The following is a 25455-nucleotide window of genomic DNA, read 5'->3' on the forward strand; positions in this document are numbered from 1 at the left end:
TGCAAATATGCTTTGTTTCTCCCACCCACCTCTAGTCCATCAAGGGGTGTGTGTGTATGGGAGGGGGGTTATAAAATCATTCTTAATTACACATTTGTCACATGAAAAGCATTCTGCCTACTTTGTATGAGCTCTAGCAGTCTGATTAATTCAGCAATCCTCACATTCCAACCGCTCATTATACACAAAACTTCCACTCCTCTCTGTCTTTTTTATCTATGTCTTCCCCCATTTCATTTTCCTCCCTCGTCCCTTTGGTCCTCGACAGTTCGGTCTTTTCATTTGAGTGTACTGATGTATGCTTGCCAGATCCAGTAGCCACAGAGGCAAGCTTCTCCTCGGGGATTCAGGGTTTGACAGCACACATAGTGTGGCTAACGATAATAGGACGATTAAAGTTGAGGGGAACGCGCTGTTTCTTGCTATTTATGTAACTCTCCAGCTATCATCTATACAGGCGTCCCCATTGTATCAGATAGACAAATCAAATTCATCACATTTACACATTGAGTTTTTGTGCTATGGGTGGGTTTACCCTCAAACAATATTCACTATTCATTATAGTCCATTAATAGCTGAGCCAGTTTGACAATCACGGTATGTACATTTGATTATTATTGAATTATTTGTTTTCTTATGTCAATTTTAGGGGTTTAATGTTCAATATATAGTCCTTAAATTGACTTTCACAGTGTCAGTCAGCAAAATAAAAAATAAAGGGGCAAGATTTAAAAAGCCTAATTTGAAAATCTGAGAAAAAAAACTGTGTAAACAGAGCAAATACTGTAGGTGAAAATGCTACGTTTGCATCCCACTCATCTTTTCAACCATATGTATTTTAAATTCAACAACAGAAACAACCACAAGACCATATTGTCCACGAGCACTGCTGAGTAAAAAAACCCTTGTCTCACTTTTGTTGCGAAACAGTGTTCATCTGTTTGAGCTATTTCCATCTCTGATTCCTTTGTGAGCTTACAGGAAAGCGCAGGTCCGCTGCATCCCTGGAGATGCTAAATCTCGACATCAGAAAGACAAACAACATCTGTTTACTCTCAAAAACTCTGGAGCAGAGCTGCTGCCATGGTGGAGATATCACACATGCAGGCTGAACAAAGCAGTAAGGTGTCTCTATCACACTGTGATGCCCAATCTGAATCCTGTTTTTTAGAGAGAATCCCTATAAAGTTTACTTTGCTTAAACTGTCTGGGCATCTCTGACAGGGATAGTCCTTTGTAAGAGTAAAGTCAAGCTGAGCATTTACAATATAAAATTTAACACATAAGGCCTTGTTTTCATACCGCTGCAGATCAACCTTGCAACAGCAAAATGGTACATGATCTTTTGCTGGGAAAAAGTCGATTTTGTTCCAGCTGATGCCACTTGGTAATATTTAGTCTCGCCGTGAAATTGCTTTTACTGGAAAGTGCAGGGAGCCCTCCACAGAGAGGAGTGTCAATACAAATCAGGTATGGCAGGCAGTTTTGGTGTCAAAAATAACTCTACTCTGGCCAGGTTCTATACAGCAGGTATTCCCTGTCTTATACCTGCCTTTTGAATTTTCGAGCCCATGCAAGTCAACATGGATAACAAAAATGTAAGACATAGGGCTAAACAATTTATCAAAATATAATCAAAGACCGAATCACAATGTTTGTTTACAATAACATACGGGTAGAAAACCCCTGCATCAGGCATTAGCCTACATGCAATTTAATTGTCTTTTTTCATTGCGTTATTTCAAAGTGAATACATCAAATTCATCCAAAATGCATGTTTGATGCTTTCATATATCATTAATAACAACACTTTCACCAACATTTGGTTGGAGATTTAATTTACCTGCTGGCTGTTAGTCTGAGATGTTCCTATTGTGTAGATCGTAATGACGCTAGCATACCAATATAGTATATGAAATAAACGAATAAACGAACAGAAATGTCAAATAGGTCCAACCATCTCATTTAACTATATATCTTTACATGTTACAATTATGGCTGAAAATGTCAGTAGAAAAACACAAGTTTGCCTGTTGCACATATCTCTGCAATGCAAATCAACTGCCAATTTTCTACCCGGAAGTGACTGTTGTAAGCGCGACGTCACAGTGGTTGGTCTATATGGCCAAGATCCAATTTACAGGCACTGCACTTTTTTGATGAAGGTCAAATATGTCACACCATACCATTACAAATGAAGCACTTTGGTGCTAGATACATGCCCCGGCCTAAAAATCATATTCTCCCATTGTGAGGGAAAATGCTTTGGTACAGACAACAGAAAAAACATCACTTTTATATTTCTTTTCTGTGATAATGGAATTGAAAAATGACCATATCTGCCATAATAATCGCAGTAAGATTTTTTTTTTTCTTGGCATATCATTAAGCCCTAGTAAGGCATATACTATAAATGCACTGATCTTAAGATTATTATGTGGCAAATTATCTTTTAAATCAGGCAGACCGTAGGTTTTGGGTTGACCATATTTGTGCAGTTATTTAAATGAATAAAAAAATGCTGCTATGGATGTTTACCTTCAGGACCTTGCAGGATACTGATGCGTGTGTGTTTGTGTGTGTGTGGGTGAGAGAGAGAGAAAGAGAGAGAGAGGGAGAGACAGAAAGAGGGAGAGAGAGAGTGTGTATGTGCTGGTGTGCCCACCCATAGCAGGTTACCACCGGTGAGACATGAAACATTCATAGCAGATGTGACCACGGAATCATAGAACAGGAAGTTGGATCCCCCAGGGGCACTGACACACACAGACTTGAGCCAACCATCCCGAATAATCGCTGTTTTGTTTTATTGAAATTCTGCCTCTGAATATCTACCTGCAGCCACTAAAGATGGACAGAGCGCACACACACACGCACACACACACACACACACACACACACACACACACACACACACACACACACACACACACACACACATTGAGACCACAGTCTTGATTTATGGGTGGTACACAGTGCTGACACCACCTACCCCAGGTGCCGTCAGGAGATACAGCTCTGCAGGAGCCACAGCCCATCACGCATTGACACACACACAAATGCACACACACATACTGTACTCTAGCTCCAAGGCCAACACATTATATCATACTATATGAGTGTATTAGTGACTGAGCATGTACGCACTTGCTGCTGGAGAGGCTATAAATGTCTCTCCTCACAGCATGCGCCTTGGGCTAGCATGCCACCAGCAGCTAGCCCCCTACTCAGTGTCACTGACAGCGCATAGAGTAAATTAGCCCAACTGGCTTGACCTAACCACATGGGGTGTGAGCACAGTCTGAGAGTGTCTCCCTCCAAAAAACCGCAACATCAAATCAGCACTGAAGCATCCCTCACCAGCGAACACTTCACCACTCCCTGCTTCTTGGCTTCTGGCCTAACATATTCAAACACAATAACCACAATAACAGCATCACCAGTGAAATACATGATTTTACATCTATCTCATAAATATCTAATATATTTGTGAGAAAAGTGGTTTAAAAATGCCTTTTAAAAGAAAAACAATACAAATTCTCTATTAAATAACTGAAAAGCTTTTTTTGCCTCTCTAGAATAAAGGTGGGTTTGTATTGTAGCTTTCAATTCCAGTACAGCAACCTGCATTAAGCCATTTTAGAGCAATATTAGCGCTTACATGCAGGTTTTTTAAAGCTTAACTCCTTTCCCCTTCGTAGTAGATGATTTTGCCTCACTTTTTGAGACCGATGGCAATGTTACAGTAGTTACGTTTTTTGTATCTTATATTCTATTTAAGTCTCTTTTGCAGCTTGAACAAATCTGTGGCTGAAACTTCAACGTGCGTCATAGCATCGCGCCAGAAAACAGGCAGAGATTTACCAGCTCATACCTCTCCGCACGTGCCCAATTCATTTCTGACGAGGATGCTTTCATCCCTTGTCATGTGTGAAACATAATACAGTGGAGTTGTACATACTAATCTGGTCTGTCTGTTGATTTGATTACATGAACACTAATTAGAGCAAGCAGCATAGAAATCTAATCAGTTACACGGTTTGGCCTAGCTGTAGAAATTTATGGACTATGGCAGAGCGGTCAGTTGTCATTATTGCTGACTAAAGACAGCAACAGAGAATTTGAATATGCCATGTTGTTGTTTTTGTAACTTATAAGAACACCCTCAGATCAGCCCGCAATGAGACAAAGATTGTAGACATAGTTAAAACTGTGGTTACCATACGATCCCCAGTGTCTATCGCATCTTATCAAAAATGTATTAGCAGTATGAACACTAAATGAAAGCTTTTAATTGATGTGGTGAGTCAGGCAGCTTATAGTACGTTGAAATGGATATTGGAAGGAACAATACCGTAGGCACTGTGATGCTACAGTAGTGATGCCACAAACAATGCCAGCCTGCCACCAAATTGTAAAGGTACTGTAGACTGTGTCCTCTATATATTGAAGGGGTATCAACCACATGCTATGGCAAAGACAGCTCATATAACGATATAAAGATTTAAAAGTTATCAACAGCAATAAACTACCATGGTGTATTTGTATAATAGTAATACTTGCTATCACTTATCTTATCTAATCTCACTCTGTATTTGTTTTCTCCTGGTAAACTTTGATACTCCTCTTTAAATATTCTACTTGCAGCTTTGAAGCTTAGAAAGCAATAAGCTGTTCCTCTTAGCAAATACACACTTTTTGAAGATGCCATTATTAAGTAATAATATCTATAATGTCATTGGGTGGATAAGCCTGCCACAGTAACTACATTTTGTTGGATAACATATTGCCACAGAAATAATTGCAATAAACACTTTGATTGTCATTCTATGATCATTTTATGCCACTGATATAATGATTGTATAAAAGCATAATAATAATACTAATAGTAAGTACACCCTTTCAAAGAGCAATGATTTTGCAGTGCTTCTTATTTAGACACTGAAAGTAGAATGTCATTTTTTTTTTAAATATACTCAGTAAAACATAAATAAAAGAAATTTTAAAAAACACATAGGTGCTGCATTAAACATTGACTGTATGTATTTCAATTATATATTAAATGTCCATGTAAAAATCCACGCAAGGTATATCATTTAATGCAAAGTATTGACGTCATGCTGAGTTGATGTGAATAAACTAAAAAACTGCTTAAATTAAGTATTAAGTATTCTTAGTTTATGTCTAATACTTGAAAAATCGCATTAACTTAATTTAAGCGGACAAAGTTTTTTGTCTTATTCACACTGACTCAAAGTTACGGACGGACGGACGGACGGACGGACGGACAGACAGACAGACAGACAGATAGATAGATAGACAGAAAGTGAATGGAGGAGAAAGACAACATTGCAGACGATCACATCAGATGGTGCATATTAGAATAGTAGCTCGTCAGCAGCCTCCCAAAACAATAAAACAGCAGTGGACAGACAGCTTAGCCCATCAGCACACTGTTAAATTACAACCATCAGCACCCCCTCCCCCCCTCTGGATCTAAACTCTCATCTCTAGCACCAGGAGAACAATCTGCAGAGTAATTAGCCTCCACCAACAGACAGTTACAGAGAGAAGGAGGACGTTTGGCTTGATTAAATTATTAAACCACACAAACAAAAAACAAAAGCAGCATCAAAGAGGCACTGCGGCACTCCTTCAAAGCTCCTCGCTGTTCCCTAAATACAGAATACAGAGAACGTGTTCTCCCAAGCCACTAGTTGGCATAATTAGCTAAATGTGTGCATTTGAATGTGTGTTGGTGTGTGTGTGTGTGTGTGTGTGTGTGTGTGTGCACGCGTGTGTGCGTGCGCGTGTGTGCGTGTGTGTGTGTGCGCTTGTGTGTGTGTGTGTTTGATGTGATTGGACCTATTCCTCCGACTGCTATCTAAAATAACCAAGTGGTTAACGACAACATGATGCCAGGGAGCCCCCTCCACCCCCACACCAACATACACACACAACACACGCATCTACACACATACACATTAAACAATACTCTAATTACAACATTTATAACTCCCCCATGCCTCCTGCGTCTCTCCAACCCCCAACCCACAAATCTGTGAATCTGGAATTGAATTTAGCCCAAGTTGAGGGCTGCGCTGGCATGAAAAGACTATTTGATTAGAACGGCAGTTGTTTCATTTGTGGTGCAGCAGATTGCAGAGCCTCTCTATCCGGTGTGCAATCTGTATTCATTACTCGGTGTAAAAGGATGATCCATGTCCTGACACCAGGCTCATCATTTCATGCAGATGCACAGCAGCTCCACAAGGCCCTTACCAAGCCACCATTCCATGCTTTCCCCTGAAACCTTAGCTATACTCTGCTCCTTTCCCCCTGCTCACCACTTACTCCCTCTTTCCTGGTTTCTTTTTCACTTCCTTTAAAGCTAGAATCTTCTCCTTGTTTCTCTGGTGGCTGTGTGGCCTGTGATGAGAAAAGCTATAACAACTGTACAATTGGTTGGCAGGTTAGATATTTATACATTAAAATGGTAACACTTTATTTAGGGTACACATAACAAATATTAGTTAGTCACTTATTTGCATGTATATTAGTAGCACATTGGCTCTTTTATTAGTCACTATAAAGCACTTGTTAATGCCTTATTCTGCAGGACCATATTCTACAGCTTCTCTGCCATTTACCAAGAGTTTGACCTTAATAACATCCTAATTACTGCTTATTGATAGTATGTAACAAAGCTTTTGTACATGATTTACAACCTTAATGTGCTTTACTCAGTATGGGATGTATAAGGCAGTAGTACCACAACAATAGTCATTCTCAGTTAATAACACTTCAAAAATATGGTCTATTCTTATGAAACAAAACACAAAAGTACAAATGCCAAAAGTGCCTAAATGACTCTAAATTAAACATATTATTGATAAGTTGAGCCACTAAATGTGGCATTCCACTTACTCCCTTCCATTGCATTCACGTTTTTCGAACCCCCTCAAGTGGTTGCCAGTTTGTGATCTGTAGAACTCAGCCAGTCTTACATTTTTTTTTCCTACAAACTACTACCAAGACGATGTTTGATGCTGACAAAACACAGATACCACGTGATACCAACGCCATTATACTATTGGCTGACAAACTTTATTAGAATTTTGTTAGAATTCTTACACAGCCATAAACAAAACCAGACAGACATTTTAAAATGATTAATTCACAATCATAATTGTGTTTTTAAGGCAAATATACTTTTATTCTGCACTTTTTTTCAAGCTCTATATTAGTCAAACAATCAATCAATCAATCGATCGATCTTTATTTGTATAGTGCCAATTCACAATAAAACTCATCCCATGACACTTTCCAAATCGAGCAGGTCTAAATGCTCTCTAATTAGTAGATGTATTATTTTTTTTATTGGATTCATACACAAACTCTATACATTCTATACACATTACACATTCTATAGTGAGGTCACTTATTAACCTGCACAGGTCCTACAGGTTATAGAGGGAAAATAAGGGCCTTAACGCAACTAGTTAATTAAAAATAAAGAGTCAAAGAATAGTGTTCCCTAACATAAAAAAAATATCTATATATAGGTCAAATTAAATTAATTGTAGCATGTTAGACATTGCCATTAATCAATATACATTTGCAATATTACATTCTTAAACACTAAAAATTGTGCAATATAGCATTAGCTGTATCAGTATTACAGGTAAATGAAATGTTGAATAAAAAGAATTCTAGACATCCACAGATCTCTCAAAAGAACAATTCACAGCATCTCACACCTCCATTCGCCCTTTCCTTCTATTTTCCTCCCGTCTTTTCTGCCTGCATTCACTGCCCTAACCCCTTTCCTTTTATGCCATGCTGTGGCTTGAAACCCTGCTCTCTCTATTCAAAGACTGCAAAGGCCTGTTGGCCCCCTGCCAACAGCAGCCTCCAAGTCAAAACTATCAAAAGACACACAGCATTTTAAACTGCAAGCTATTTGTGCCCGTTATTTTAGCCTGTATGAGATATTTTCATACATTTTTTTATGTGTGAGTGAGTGTTTGCACTTGTTGGAGGTTAATTTATTAGGTGTCTTTAATGGCATGTTTATGCAATAATCTAATCTAAGCAGGTGTTGTGATAAGGACTACAGGCAGGGACAGACAGCTCAATTTTCATTCAGGCCCATGGTAGAAAGTGCAGTTTTATACCAGTTTTGTGGGGGGTTTTTCTTCTCTTCTACTTTTTCATTAATTTGGTTGACTGACACTGAACTTTAGTGGGCAAAGAGAAACAGTAAGGGGAGCGTCACAATCCAGTGATGGATTGCCATTTCATAACAGACTGCAATTTTTAGATGGGCTGAATTCCTGCCATCTGATGCAACAATCATAGAACAAGGAAAAGAGAACTGCAATCTGCACCACCTTTCTATTGCAGATTTTTTTCTAATCCCTGTTTTTTATGTGTGCAGCCACAAAAATACCAAAAGTTCGCCAACACTCTCTTTGCGCACTTGACTGCTCTTTGCACTATGCGCCTTGATTCGCGAAATTAGCACTGAGAGTCCACTTTAGCAGCATCTCACTCTGCCATACTGCTGGGCTCCGAATGGATGGAGCGCTGATGACCGTCCTGATGGGCAAACACACCAACCCTTCCACAGATGTTCAGATGCCAAACATGTCACAGACTACAAGCTGTTTCTTAACATATCACACATAGACCAAAGAGGTTCCCGAACTTTCATGTGCTGACTCAAGTACAGGTGTTTTTACTTGTGGATTTTGCCAAAGGAGTACTGTACTGTAAGAGACAGTTGTGGCAAATCAAGAGGAAAAACTTTGGGCAAATATAATGCATTTTTAACCCTACAAGCCCCTGTGAGCTAAGTAGTTGCTCTCTGTTGTTTGAATAAAGTGAATCCAAATGCGTAATAAAAAGTGTGTCTGCTTTATTTCAAAACATCCCCTTAAGCTCTGTGCCTCCCTTTTAAAGTGAATCAAGCTAAAAATAAGGCAATGAATTTTGATAAGGAACCTTGCGTCAGCAGAGATAACCCAGGGAAAACTCATTTCGCTATCAGGGAGACAATTTGAAAATTCATTCAGTGCTGTTGTCATATCCTTTTGTCCATGTCATTATGAAGTGATCTGGGGAGCATCAGCCCTGACAATATGGAAGGATGCCTTAGTTCGCCTTAACAGAACAAGGTCACTCACGATACCCTACGCTCCCTGACACAGCTGTCTGATGTCTTGTATGTCTTTCAAAACCACACAAGTCTTTCCACAACTTCCTTCTGGGGGTTTGAAACTAGGATCCTAAACTTTCCAGGCCTATGTGGTGTGTTTGAAGTGAAATAATCCCTTTGGCAGAGTCACACAGAAGCCAATGTCTCTCCTTTGGAGGCTGTAAGGAGGGGAAGCTTAAAAAATGAACTTCCAAAGAAGAGGAAGACCACAAGCAAAGGATACATGCCTATCTACCTTGTGCCATATGCTGCAGAGGCAGAAGGGAAAGAAAAGGCAATGCAAAGGACTAAAAATGACATGGCCAGCCTGTGTGTGGAGACAGACATGGCAAGGAGACAAGCAGACCTGTTGACAAGCACGTAGGTGAGTTTGTGAGTGTGTAAGTTTGACAGTGTGCATCTTGCTTGTGTATGTTTTTGGCAGTATGACTAGACCTTATAAAAGTGCCTATGGATGAGCTCGAGACTAATCCTACAGCCATATATCCAACAAGGCAGACCCAGTGGGGTCCTGCCAGGAGGAACCGCCACCAAACAGCTGTCTGCAGTGCAAGCTCATGGCCACGCTACGCCAGCAATAATTAGCCCATGTTCATCCGATGATGCTCGCTAGAGACCTGCCTGTCCTCTCCTCCCTCCGTCACTGCTGAAGGACATCACAGCACAGACATGACGTTGGAAAGAACCAAGAAGCAAGAAAAATGAGAAAGGTGGAATAGAAAAGGAGGGAGAGGAGTGCCTCTCCATAGTCCTGCAAAACTGAGAACACCAGGAGGGGCAGGGGTGATGCTCAGAGTTTAAACCCACACAGACAAGGCCGAGACGCTGTCCAGAGCTGATGGAGCAGCGAGCTCAGATAAGAACCTCTATCATACAGCCTGGCATTGATGCTACACACCACAACCTGCCGCTGACTTCCCAGAAGTGCTGCCAACATGCTCTATTTAGGATGGGAGGGAAATGTATTGCTTACATGAACTAGTCATTTATCGTAAATACACCACTGCCCTTCCTCCTCCTCCTCCTCAACTCTCTCTTCCTGCTTCTGTGTCTTCTGGATGGAAAAATAAAATCGATGTGCATCATATCCATTACCCTGCTCTTGCACTGCTCTCTCCCTATCTCTCTGTCTGTCTGTGTGTCTCTCACTCATCCTCCTTTACTTTTCTCAGCTTTTGCACCAGATATCTGAATATTAATGATGTATCTTTCAAACTGATAAGTTAATTACACATTTAGAAGATGACACATTGTAAAGGATGTTTGAAGGCCTTTTAAACCTAATTAGGCATTGTGACATGTGATATCTTAGATATAGCATTGCACTCTTTTATAGAGCTGGTTCTAGTCCAATCACATTGTGTAGCTGCACAAAAGTGGGACTGGTTGATTAGCATCACCAAGACATGATTCATAATGGTTCTGTGATGGTTTCAACATCCTATTTAATGTTTAACTTAATACGCCATCCAACTTATTCCCCCACGACAAATTGCATAACATCACTGATGATGAATTTAAATAGGCGAGCATTGTCTGAAACAGTAAAGTGATGATGGCTCTTTAGGGATTCTAGGTAACACATGGCCTATTCTGCCTCAGTTCGTCCTCTTTCCTGATTATGGAGAGTAACCGCCCTGCACTGTGCTTTCCCTGGACAAGTGAGGCTTACAAATCACCCCTGCAGCAGTTGGAGGAGTTGAAGGCGCTCGGCGCAAGGTTTTACTGCCTGTCTTCTATGAATGGCTCCCTGAAGGCTCCTATGATAATAGCTCACAGCCGTGCCCTTCACGGAGCCTGACATCAAGCACACCCCTACAGCAGAATGGAATGGCATATCAACTTACCCAATGGGGTGTCATATCAACTCATCCACTGGTTTCTGGTCATAACATAGGCAGAAATGAAATGAAATAGTGGGAGCTAGAACCTGCATGTCAAGTTGAAATTCTCTCAATTTGGACACAGGACACAAAACTTTGTTAGAGTTACTGAGTTCTCATAATTTTAAATGTGAGCTAGTCCATGAATGATTACTAATTCAACAATGGTTAAACATCAACACGCTTGCAGGTTTGTTTACATCAACCCCATCTCTGTGGCATCACCAAGAAAGATTGACCAGATAATGTTTGAACATGTACGCTACAAAAAGGCAAGATTAGCATCTACAATGAAGTAAAAACTACACCAACAAATACTGATGGAGCATAACGTTAAATACAGTTTATCTCAATCTGATCTTTACCTGTTTGGTCCTGTCTTCTATACTGTTGAATGAAGTAAAAAAGATACTGATGAAAAGTCAACAATACCATTCTCTGATATTTTAGATGGAGTCACGTATAAGTTCCTCAGTCAATCCAAACATTTGTGCCAAAGAAGCTCAAGACTCACACTGCTCCCTCCACAGAACTGGGAAACACTACAGAAAATATTATAATACCCCTTTTGTGTATATATGAAGGTTTAACCCTACTGAAAGTAGATGATCATCTTCTTTCCAACTGCCAGTAAACAAGTTTGTCCCTGTTTTGTGTTTCTGGTATTTCACGTTTAAAAATGCAGCAGAAAACAGGTAACAGTAGAAAGCAGTATGTAGGCCATTGACCGCGTTATGGAAGTTTTTTTTTTTTTTTTTTTTTTTTTTTTACTTCATTCTCTGTTTCAAACTCAATTGAACAATATTCTCATGGTGCTTGAGCAGAGACGAGTGGAAATCTATTTACATGCCAACAAACGTGCGTCAGAGCATCGCGACGGAAAACAGGCACAAATTAGCGTGTCCATCTGGGTGTCATGTTTCCATCCCAGCCCATAAAAACATGTGACGGCTGCAGAGTTGAATTGACCTGGGAATAAATGCTGATTGTATCCTTTCCTACTTAAGACAACAGCCAAAAGTTAGTGGGTTTTTTGTCAATTGTGGAAAAGAGGTCTAATAACATCCTAAAATGATGTTTGACATTTGTTCAGTTCAGTTCAGATCAGTCATTTTATTATCCCAGATGGGAAATTTGATTTGAAGTCAGGGGCACAAGATAAAAAACATGCAAATACAAAAAACTAAAGTACAAAAACAAACAGTACAAAAATGTTTCCTGAACATTGAATATATACACAATAAGACAATAAAACAACCTCTAAAATACTATATTACATGTGCAGACTAAGCAGGGTTATTGCACCGGAAACAAAGGTGTTTTTACTCCTATTGTTCTTGAACTGGGGAACTCAAAGTAAAGGGGGTGGTTTGTGCAGTCTAATATAGACTTGGACTTGCGGAGAACCTGCTGGTCAAAGATAGTTGTCAGCGGGAGTCTGCAGGACACCTATCACCTTACCAGCCACCTTTACAACATGGCTCAGGTGGTTTTTGTCCCTGATGTTCAGGTTTGTGGCAACAAATTGTCATCAATCAAGTAACACTACACTAGGCATAGTGGTATTTTTTGTCTAAAAGCTAATTCCATCATGCTAACATGTACACCAGGTTCACCATGTTATTTAAGCATGTTTGCAGGTATTTGGTTAAATGGCAGAATGAAGTCTTGACCTGATGATGGTGTTGGATGAGGAGTCCAATAGTTTTGACTTCAATAAAATTCATATATCAGAAATGGCCGGCCTGTTTCTAATATACTTGAAAGTTCATGTGGAACTTATTTACAGATCATAACTAGATACAAAAGTCATTGTGTCATCAGTAAATCTGAGTGAAACTTAGGCGTTGTAACATTAACCTGCCTACAAAACACAGACGTGGTGGATGGCTGCATTTTCATGCCAAATTAGACACCAAAATGGCACTGAGCCACCAGATCTTTATCTACTTTTGGCCCACAAGAGATTCAGACAAATTATTCCTCACAAGCATTTTTTCCAAGACATTTTCCTAAAGAAAAAATGTGAAACCAAGCAAAACCTCAACTAATGTCACACAGTCCTGGTCATCGCAACCAACGTAACTAGAATTGGTCTGGGCTTTTTGAGGTAAGTGAGTGGTTCGAAAAACACAAAAAAAAGAAAGGACATACAAAAAGAGACATTCATCCATCCAGCCATCCATCATAACCGGTGCTACGGTGAAGCCAATTTCCACAAAGCTGCTAAGCTGATTGAGGCAGACCAAATCTGTTTCACCAGCTTACATTCCTTCAAAATGGCCATCTCACTTCCAATATCACGGGCTTTTACTGTTCCCCATTCCCCTGGCTCAGGCTGAGAGTTAGCAAGGCTTAGCTGGATGAAACACTCCAACAGCCCAGTTCTCCCCTGGAACCCACTGATATCTCTATAGCACAGCCTCTCCCCACATAGCTACACTTAGTTGGTTTATTTACTCATACTATTATTCTTTGGTTAATTTCTCCTTTTTATTTTTTTGTTTCAAATCATAACAGTATTACAACCATTAGGATGTCAACTCATGATTTATGTGAATTCTGATGATTCTGGGCACACAGACACAATCTAATCACAGTCTCTGTATACACACTCACTCACACACACACACACACACACACACACACACACACACACACACACATACACCTTGGCAAAATGCACAGGCAGCACTTAACCACAACACCTTCTACTGGAGTAGATTAAATTCACACAGGGCCTCTTTGAAGAAGGAAATTGGACAGATAAGAAACAGATTTCTATGAAAGAAGCTTGTGAGGTGGCCTATAGCGAGAGAGCGTGGAAGTGTGCAGTGGAAATAGTTGTTCACCTGTTTTGTCACCTGTAAGCTTGCTCTTGCATGTGCCACCATGCATATTGTGTTCATATATATGATGTGTATCAATCTTTTGACATTTATTGTGTCATATCACCCTCTCCAGTCACTTTCTCTCTGTCTCTCTCTCACACTTTCTCTGTCATTTTGCCACAACAGCAAATATCCTGTTGGCCCAGGCTGCAGGCTGCTGGTGCTGGTCTATCTGGCCCTGGGATCGATCCGGCTCCAAGCCGAGGCCTCCCATTCATCTCAGAGCCATAAAATGTGATTAGTGCTGACTACAGCACTGCAGGGAGATGGGCTGATAGGCCGGATAGCCTCAGATAGGCTGGGCTGGACACTCTACAGGAAGACAACAGCAACAGCATGCTGTGGATTCATCCATGCTGTTTTCTGCCTATTTTCTTTATTCTCTATCACTCTCTATTTGCTTTTTTCTCTGTCTCATCTTTGTCAATCTCTGTCTCCCTCCTTCCTTTATCCTGCCTCCTCTGTCTTCATATTTAGCTGTCTTCAGGCTGTCTCTCTCTAAACTTTATCTCTCATTTCTTTTATTTGCTTCATATCTAAGCCTGACAAGCTTGTATGCGCACAAATTACAAAGCAGCAGTCAAACTTAAATGCCAATATTGTCAGTTTTACCTTCTTCTTATCCTGCAAAGTAAGATTTTAAATGGTGAAACCAGCCTCCATCCCTCTGAAGCCACACTCACTGTACCCACATAAAATGTATCTCTGTGGCATGTGACAGACTCTGTCGGCCAATCATGGAGCTCAGAGCTCGCTAGTGGCAGAATCAAGCTCAGAGGCTGTAACAAGAAGTGAGGCAGGAAAAAGAGTACTGCCTCAGTTCTGAGGAGAAAAAACTTTCTGTTCACTTAGATGTGTTGGAGGACATCTGGGGAGATATTGTCACAGTTTGTATGGGAATGACTCTTAATTACTAACATCATGAAACCTTCTCATGCCTAAACATAGCATTATGTCATACCAGTAACATGTTCTGTTCGCCATAGCCTTGTAGACATGCAGAAGTTTGCAAAATAACATGATCTACTGCTCTTGAACAATAATATTAAAAAAACACAGGTTCTTGTATCATTCTAAAACTAGGGATTGTTAAAGGTGCAATTTGTAAGAATATGTTCAAAACTTTAAAATATATGTATATATATATATATACATATATATATATATATATATATATATATATATATATATATATATACATTGTAAATGAAACTGTGTCAGAGACATCTATTGTGTTGTAGAGATATCTACTACAGTTAGCATGCTAACCAGCTAGCCCCTCCCAAAGCTCCTGAGCTAGCGGTGTGTAATCTGGAACAACACTCACCTAGTGCTCCGAGCTCCCAGTCTGGACCACTAGCAGCACAGCTAAGTGAGCTAACTAGCTACCAGTGGCTACAGTTAGCTAATTTAGTGATTTGCTGCACTCCAATTTGTTTGAACTGACATATCACACCTTTAAGTTGGCATAGTATTTGACTTAAGTTGTAAGGTGCTGAGTGTCAAGATAAGAATTGAGCATCAATGCCTTTGTAAATTGTAAATCTTTATAATTTTGTTGTGGTAGCATCTATACTATCATTCAACTCAGTAATTTTTTGGATTTTAGATATGGTATCAGTGTGAGATTAGTTTAAAAACTGTCAGGAGTGGAGAACAGTTGTATTTGTTTGTTACAGCCATTAATGCATTTATCAAGTGTAAGGCCCATGCACTTCGAAGTATTGTTTGATTACGCCAATCAAGCTCTCTCACAGTTTATGAAATATAGCATGGAACTGGGAAAGAAGCCCCTCTTCATGAATAATAAGAACACTATAGCATGCTGACCTGTGTCTCACGGACGTTCTCCACTGTGAAGTTGAACCAGACTCTGAAGCGCGGGTTGCAGGTGTCAGGCCGGATGAAGAGGTCAAACTCAAACTCACTGATGTAGTCAACACGGCCAAGGTTCCCTGCAGAGGCAATGAAAGAGCGTACGTTAGCATTAAGAAGACGGGAACAGTCCACAACACATAATCACGGTGGATCATTCCTTCTGTGTTCCTTAAAGTTCAAAATCAGTGGACTCAAATCATTACAAACAGACATACAGGCAGATCAAAAGACGCAACACAACATTGCCTCATTCAAATTAATGCTTCAAAGACACGTGTTTAATCAGTAAGTCAAGTGTCTACTGATAATGCTTCACTGTCATGGTGGTCTCCTGTCTGGCTTATCACTGCACGTATTTGCAGATTTTACAACATAAAACTAACTCTGTCAAACCAAAACAATGCCCACAGAGAGCAGTAAGTATGAGGAGCAAGAAGACCAGAAGACCAACTGACAGGGTTGTTCCAGCCGTCCATATCCGACACACAACATACTATCCATGGCAATAAGATCCAGATGATCAGTGGAAGTATAATTAATCCAATGGGAACAATTTCCCCGCTTCCAATTCTCATAGCTGTCTATAAGATGACTGGGTGGTGGGAGATGATTACATGACATACATTCTAAATATAGGCTTCATCTCTATCTTCTGATTGATATGTTGGCACACAAGTAGTGGAGACTCTTGTGGATTAATGAATGTCAGAGCAAAAAAGACGGGGAAAGACATGAGAAGAGTGTGTTAACAGAAAATGACGCATTGACAGCTTATTTTAACCAATGTGCTCAACCCAGTCCTCGAGACCAGTCAACTCTGTCAAATTAAATGGCAAACTGAGATGCTTTTAAAACCAGCAGCTGTTCAAGAGTTAATTTCACTGGCACACTAGGCAGACCACACTGCTCGACGTCCCCCACAACTCTACATCGGGGTCCTGTTGACCACCTGTTGGCAAGTAGCACCAGAGCAGCAGCACGCACACACAGACACAGCTGATTATAGACAGATGGGCTAACTACCACACTGTCAAAGTAGATCCCTCTCCTTCTGCCATCGGACAGAGCTAATCCACTAGTCAGCTTGCAGCACACACACACACTTTGCTCTGCTCCACTGAAGCTACCCACAGAAGTGCTATCATTACTTTATATAGCACTGCAGAACACTACAAGGTGCTCTGAAACATAAAAAAAGACCAGTATTTCAGTGTAAGACTTTATATCTAAAGTGCTATTTTCAACATTTTCATCATGGCCCCAAACAAGCAGTCAGAAAGAATTCCCAAGAGGTTATTGTGTGACAATAAGCTGATGACTGATCCGTATTTACATTTGAAGCCCATTCCCCAACAGCTTCAGCAGCTAACGGACTAATGGTGAGTGGCGTCTCATTCCTGCACTCAGATGCCTGGAAAAATCTCTGCAGACTGCTACTCTGCCTGATTAGGGAGTGGCTGATCTATGCTGAAATATATAACTGTTGTACTTAATCTAGTCATCCATCTGAACCCTGCTAATTCTGCATTCAAGAGGCATATACAACATAATAAAGTAAGGTTAAACTGATAATAAAAGAAAGGTGAGCGTTGTCAGAGGAAGAGACAGAGGTGTAAGAAGTCGATATGTTGATGAATGACCTTATCGTGCCTAAATTAAATGTACTGTGGAAGAGTTAAGCATGTCTCTATTTCTGTATGTATACATGTGCATGTTCCTGAATATGAGGAAAAAAAATATGTCAGAATTTTTCTTCGCCCGTTTTGGCATATCATCATGAGAAAAAGTCTACTATAAAATTGTGAAATCAACTGCATGGCCCACTCATTTAGCTAGCTGTCTCTTACATGTACGTGTGCACATTTCAATAAGCATCTATAGATATCTATATGTGCCAAACCTAAACACAAAAAACGTGTTATAAATGTTATAGATGCATCTCTGAAACCAGTGATCCTCAAAGTTTTGATGAGTGAGAGCCATTTTAGGGATCCTGCATATGATTGAGGGCTGTATAGAAAAACCATTAACTTGTCGTAGGACTTGTGATTGCTCTTTAATAACATTAAATTCCTTGATCACCGAATTCACCGGTTTGCAGATTAAGCAGACTTATCTGTCCCTCGAGGTCTGACCAAGTAAGTTTATCCATTTTTCCATGGTTGCTTTTTTCCATCATCCGTCCACATTAAACTACTGAGTCATTCACTGAAATACAACTGTTGCATTGATGACAGAACAAAGTTCAGAACAAAGATGCTTTTTAGGGGAGCGCAGCTTGATGCAGTAGCCAACTCATCTATTAAATAGACTATAATCACACGGCAACCGTTTTCCTCTGATGTCACACTATAGGAAGCTCAAATGCTGGGATAAGGTAATGGTGCTTTGTTCCTGGTTGCAAGTTGTATAAATGTAGGGAGTCTGACTGTTTCAAGGTAAAACAACATATTTGATAAGCCATTAGCTACTGTAACGTTAGCATCCAACCACTTCATAGCTTACATTATCGTTTGATTACATCTAGTGAGTTTCACTTCGAGGCTCAAATAAATGTGTCCAAGATGCGTGTTGATATTTTAGAATTTATTTACCTCATCTATCATATCATGCATTACAATGAAGCGGTAATATTAGCTAAGAAGTAGTTGGATGCTAACATTAGCTGTTGTCTAACGGTGGTTGATGGGCAATCAGTTATGTTGTTTTACCATATATAGTATTTAATTATGGGAAATATGGACAAAACAAATATCCGTTGGAACTTTCACAACATTATTTTCTCTTGCTTCATCTTCTATTGTGTTCCAAAAAATGTGCTGTTCTGAAGTAATTATGATCTCACAGTCTATCACATTTTGATCAATTGTAGCTCATCATTCAGTTAGCTGTGACAACATCGAACCACAATATCTTGATGTGAGAAATCCTGTTGTGATATGATTACAATGAGAGATGATTGAGTTGATGACTGAGTTACCATCCAGCCCTAGTTTGTTTTGCACAGTGGCTGGCTAACTAAGAGGTGGCAGCCAGGCGGACAGGCAGGCAGGGACTAGCTCTTTGGCTGGTTGGCAATGCAATCCCAAGCCATTGAAAGCAGATAAAGCCAAGAGCAGGCGGAGGGTTGAACCAAACCCAGCTGCAGCTAGCGAGCACTGACAAAGAGAGGAGATGGACAGCAGAGCAGCACCTGTTTCAGACAGATGTGTCATCAAATCGATCATCTCTCATACCAACATCACAGCTATTCACAGGGCTAACACTGCCAAATGCAGCCTATTAGACCGAGTTGGTAATGGGATCCAAAGGTCATCCCTCCAGTAAGAGTCATAATAACACTATTCAGTGATGACAACACAGCCAAATCTCTGAGGGCACTCTGATTGTTTATAGAGAGGGGTATTACTTTTTTAAAGATTTAAAGCGAGTAAATGCTTTGACACCATTATCAGAAATCAATGTATTGACTTGTGAATCGCCACTGTGAACATCATTATAGAATTTCTTTACACAGTCAACTGGAATTAAACTGTAAATGACGCTAATCAATCTCTCTCTTTTGCAGTCAAACTATGAGAAATTACTGTATGCCGTTAAGCCAGACGAAGTTTTGAAATTGTTGCTACAAATACTGTCAGAGATGACACAGAAACAAAAACTATGACTGCAATTTACTTTGTTTTTATGCACTTTCATAAATCAGGGGATTTGCTATCATTACTTACGATGGGAAGATTTTACAGAACATCACAGTAATTACAAAAGGAAATCAGAAAAAATATGCAACGGCTGCTGGCTGGGTGCACAGCACAACTGAGTATTATTCATACACTTAAGAATGAATTGGGTGTAAATGAAGTCAATATACTGTGTTTGTCTTTGTCACCTCACAAGAATTCCACCACAGCAAGTCTTTAAAGGAAAGTGTGACAAAAGACGACTAGAGGCACCGTGTGAGGCCCTCTGGCTGCCTGTGGTTGCACTCTTTTAGACAGTGAATGCTGATGTGCACAACCATCAGCTAAGACACTGTGTGTGTGTGCGTGTGTGTGTGTGTGTGTGTGTGTGTGTGTGTGTGTGCAAAGTGAGGCTATACAGTATATTTGAATTCACATTAAACAAACTATATTTAATGTCTTTAGAGGTACAAAATAAATTCACTTCAGATAAATTACTGTCAGTCTTTGATATCAGGGTTTTTTTTAAGCTTTCATGTTAAACTGAGGGAAAAGTTGGGCTGCAATTATTGATTATTCTGCTAATTATTTCAATGATTAATTCATTAATCATTTAATCTATAATAGGGCTACACAATTAATCGAAATCGCAATATGGCAATATCCAAATTGCATAAAGCTGCAATTTTTTGATAAAGGTAAAAATGTGTGACAAAACAGCATTATAGTGAAGTACTGTGGTGCTGCAGAGATGTTCTCCAGATGTAAGATAACATGTTTGTTTGGTACATACCCCAAAAAATGTCCTGCCATAATGTTTAATAGTTATTTTTAGTAAAAAAAAGAAAAGAAAATTGCAATGCTAAAATGATCCTTTCCACTAATCATGACTAGTATGGAAATCAAAATATCTGTTAAATTAATTGCAAAATATTTTGACCTTCACTGACTAATTGTTGCAGCTCTAGAGAAAAGAAATAGAAACAGCTGCATCGGGGTCCCTTCACCACACAGAGATCGGTAGGCAGGTAAGCACACCTGAGCAACATTTGCAGAAAACCCTCTCACACCCTCTTCACATGGAAGATTCAAGGCAGCAATTTGACTGGCACAAAAACCCTCTCCTATAAGGTCTGCAAAGTATTTCCAAATAAATTGATTTTTAATTCAAAAGTCCTCCCTCAGATATCAAGTCAACAACCTATGTATTTCTGATGAAAACCCCAAAGAAACTAATATACATACAATCACAGTACCAATGTTACTGACCAAATTTCTGTAGAAGAGCCATAAGATAGCGACCAATGTACTATATGTCTGCCTCTATTGGTGAATACTGTAGCATTGGTAGCAACAGACAGCAGCCATGGGCGGCTGGGTTATTGAGCCTGATGCTTGAAGGCCTGACGTGAGAGATGGCTGCAGCCTCCACGTTAGAATTACATGTTCAGCCCACGGAGCAGCAGGGATATGACACGCCATTGATCCCCGTTTTAATTTTATGGTGGCTAACCTCCAGATTCAAACGCTTTGGTGGGCTGGTAGCCTGACCCTTTTAATCAATCCCATATCGTTTAGTATTTAACTAACATAAACGGCCAAGTGATTTTTCTGAAATGCCCTCTGAAAGCATTAAAGATAAACTGGATAAAGCAAAGATGAGTTATGTTGAGTCTGTGTGATGTTGAAAAGTACACCAGATTTGTCGAGGATAATTTTTGGTTCTTTATGGAACAGACAGACTGTATTAGTGTAAATGAGGCTAATGAACTCCAGACTGAGAGAAGATGAGAAAGAGGAAAAAAGACACAATTTCTAGTCCTTGAGATCTCTTGCATAATTCCTCTTGAGTATCATCGCTCTCCATATTCTTCTTCAGTGGTGTCTTGGCATGTTATGTTGAATATCAATCTTTGTCCTTGAGGGAAAACTAGCGCAGCGTTTAGACATTAACAAATTGGTTTTCAACGAACAGCTTAGCCCTGCTGGTGCAGCCCAACAAAACACAATTGCTGGTTCTGAACAAGATTTTACACATGGCAGCCTTTCCTTGAGGAAAACCCTGAACAAAACGCTCTGTCTCACTCTGTCTTTGTCTGTCTTTTCTCTCATCCTTCTACTCCTTCAGTATCTAACTCTCTCCCACATTCATGAAAACAAATAATAGAAAAATAGCGAAAGGCAAAATATTTTTGAAGAAAAGTTGAAATCACATAACACTACATGTTTTTGCTGAAAACAGAAGTGTCTGTCTAAAATGGGGATGAAACCTGCATCATTACACAGGGCCATAGGCAAGTAAACAGGGTGCTGACATAAGGTGGCCAAGTGGACAGTCAGTCATTCACACACGGGCTCACAGACTGGGTGTTTGTATGTGTGTGTGTGTGTGTGTGTGTGTGTGTGTGTGTATCTGTGTGTGTATGAGAGAGAGAAAGAGAGAGCTGAAGAGGGAGCAGAAGAACCTGGCTAATGTAATCCCATTATGGAGGTACAAGAGGGAGCAGTCACAGTGCTCAGCCCACACAATGGGCCGGCCTGCAGCCTGTAGCTATCCGCTGGATGGATGGTTTCTGCCATGCAGATGGATCATCGTACAGCGGCAGCAGGCCTGCCTGCCTCAGGCCTGAGGTGGAACTCACTCACACAAGCAGCCATTAGAATGGTAATAGGCAGTTGTTTCGAAATGAAATAGACTGTGTGCTTACAGTGCTTCCTACATAGCAGACGTGCAGGCTGTCATGTCCTAAATCTTGCATATGTTCACACTGAAGCTTAATCACATGATTTCTCCATAGTATAAGGTCAACTTACTGGTATAAGAATTGATGTTTCTTAAAGGAAATAGTTTTGCTGTATATAAATCAGAATGGCACTGTGATGATAAAGACTAAGGACCTGCATCATACTCACTCATAGATACCAGGTACCTGAATACTAAGGACTTTTTTTATCAAGATCTATGCATTATGCCATGAGAAATTAACAGAAATGTTGAAACACTCTCTATCTTGTGATGTTAAAGAAAGTGTGAAAAAATTCCTGTATCCGTCTGCACCAAAATTGAATGGGGTCTATTCTGGGCCAAGACACATCCTCCATCCAAGTTTCATGGAAATCCTCCGAGTAGTTTTTGTGTAATCATGCTGACACACTATCAAACCAACAAGACACAGACACAGATGAAAACATGACCTCCTTGCTGGAGGTAATTAAAAACTCAGGCATACCCAATGTCTAGGTATCACAATTCCAAATTAAACACCTGTAAAAAACAAAATTTAGCAACTCAAACCAACTACCCCAATCCACACAAAGTGATCCACACATGCCTGATAATACATTCACTTTCTTTTTGACTGGCATAGGCAAGGCCACAACTGTGTTTAAACACCAGACAAGAGATTAAAAGAGTGCTGTTCTGCTGAGGGACACCAGCCAGGCACCTTTTTAAACTTATTTTTTGCTGTGTTCCATTTCATTATTGGAAAACACATCAGTTTTCCCCCCGGCTGCTCTGCGGTGTGAGGAGGATTCCTGGACACAGAAGAGGGGGACTGATAAAGATAGAATTGATTCCAGCCAGCAGCAGCAGCAGTCATAGTGGAGGGGTCTCAGTTTAGACCTGCAGCTAAATGTCTGGTTTTTTCCTCTGTCTCTCTCTCCACCTCATCTAAAGGCGAGTTGTCACCGAGGCAACATCAATCTCCTGCCTCATGACTTCTTAAAGCCTGCCTTCTCCCCTGATGCCTTATCACTTCATCTGCAGGCAAGATTAAAGAGGTCACCTCCAAGTTTCCACAATCTAACTACCTAACAGGTATACTAAACTGCAGTTAATCTTCTAAAACAGTTCAAAGGAGGAGTTCGGATTTTTTTCTAGACAATCTTGAAAGAATAGCTCGACATTTTGAACAATATGCATATTGCAGAGAGTTGGATGCAAAGATTTATATCATTCTCATGTCTGTACAATAAATACGAAGCTAAAGCAGCTAGCCTAGCTCTGTAAACCGGTAATAAAATCCTCCTATCAGCACCTCTAAAGCTCACTAATTATCATGTTATATCCCATTTGTTTAAGCTTTACAAACTATCTTAACAGATGTGGTTTCACATGTCACACTGTTTCATAGCATGGCACAATGACTTCCTGGAGTCTGTGCTGGTGATAAGACATCTTTAATACAATGCTCACATGACATATAAAAGTTGAAAGAGTCATTGCAGTAATTTCTCCTGTGCAATACTTGATTCATAGCAGTCAAATAGGTGACATTCAAAAGTTAAACGGAAGCTAATATGAGACTTCAGTAGTCTTCAAGTAGATACCTTCATTGCGGTAATCGCATTTTGGTTTATTGACAGTGTTTTATCCCAGCAACAACATGTGACTTCTAGGATGTATAGCTCTGCCATTGTTCAGCAAGGAAACATAAAGCGGGAATTTGGTGCTAAAAGCAGAATGACTTAGGGAGAGAGTGCAGCTGGGAAGGGGTGGGCAATCTGGTAAAAATCTATTTAACAGGTACAGAACACTTGTGGCAAAGAAAAAGATCTACAAGGGCTTGTTTATCCCAAAAGCAAATTATGTAGTCAACCAATTACAGTAAACTTAAATATGAGAGTGTAAGCTGAACACTATGGGTATGAATGCACTGACAGATGTAACAAGCTTTTCAGCCACCATGCAGCTAGCTATAAATACAGCTGTATCATTTACAGTACGTCAACCAAGGAAGAGCCACATAAAGTAATTTGTCTGATCAGCATAGCAGTCCAGTAGGCTACATCACCCTATTGGTTTGTTCATGTTGTATGGAGTAGATCTTCAACGCCTTCAAGATTAATCACAATGTAAAATCCTCAGATTGCCTGCACTTGTCAGATAGTTGGGTGGGAGGGATGACTTCAGAGCTTTTGTGGATAAATGTGGTAACGAGACATCAGAGGTGTGGAGATACTTGGGTAGATTTTTTTGGCCATGAAGTCAACAACACACTCTTAAAATGGGGCTTGACTAAGATTACTTTGGGTTTAACATGAAACAGATTTGTCTGTTCAACATGAAACATGTTGAAGATCATTGACAAAAAAGACAGCAAATCTATTACCGGAAACATCACTATACGGTAGTACACATAGTACAACACTCCCACCAGCAACTAGACACATCCCTTGGAATGGTAGCAAGGCTCAAAACACCTTAGCAGTAATCCATTACATTACTATGTTACTAAGTTCGGAATCCTTTTAATTTCTGCCTTGAGCTTCACTAAGAACATGATCCGTTTAAAAACCACAGTCCTTACTGGGTATTCTGCTGTCCACAACACTGTGTGAATATAAAGACTCATTTTCATTTAAATTCAACATTTAAAATAATCTTGTCTGATGTCTTATATAGCCACACAAACACAAGCACAATGAGTGCTCGTGTATTTGTAAACATTATGTGGAAATTGTTGTAAAATAATCTTAATATACAACAAAACCAGGATAAGAGCAGACAATAAGAGAGGACAATAAGGGAAAAAATCATATTGTTATGAGTCCATCTATGCTCCAGTGAGCTCCTCGTTTCAATATAGATGAAGAAAGCTGGGCCCGGGGACAGCAGTGAGATATGCAGGCAGCCCACACATATCTGATGATGTACAGGCCTGCCTGCACATTCTAAAGAGAACACATTTTCTAGCTAGCCTTTTATAATTGTATTTTTTTCCCGTTCAAAAGGCCCTAGAGCTAGACTGGTATGCTCCATCTGAAGCGGTTGGTGTAGTAATGGGTCATAGTGATGCATTCATACTGGGACTGGCTTAATTGTATTATCAATCTCATCCAGACAGTGCCTTAGCCCCACAGCTCTGGACATGCTACTGTCAGACACTCTGCATTAGTAT

At 40.0% G+C, this 25455-nt stretch overlaps 1 protein-coding gene across 1 annotated transcript in view; it reads right to left on the reverse strand.

The window, feature by feature from the left end:
- Positions 1–25455, reverse strand: part of agbl4 (AGBL carboxypeptidase 4) — a 284101-nt gene that overhangs the window by 242170 nt on the left and 16476 nt on the right. The window contains exon 3 of the mRNA XM_073476442.1: positions 15825–15949. Within this exon, the coding sequence (XP_073332543.1) occupies positions 15825–15949 (125 nt within the window). The remainder of the gene's footprint in view (positions 1–15824; positions 15950–25455) is intronic.

Source organism: Pagrus major, chromosome 11, assembly GCF_040436345.1.
Source record: "Pagrus major chromosome 11, Pma_NU_1.0".
Classification (NCBI taxonomy): Eukaryota; Metazoa; Chordata; class Actinopteri; order Spariformes; family Sparidae; genus Pagrus; species Pagrus major.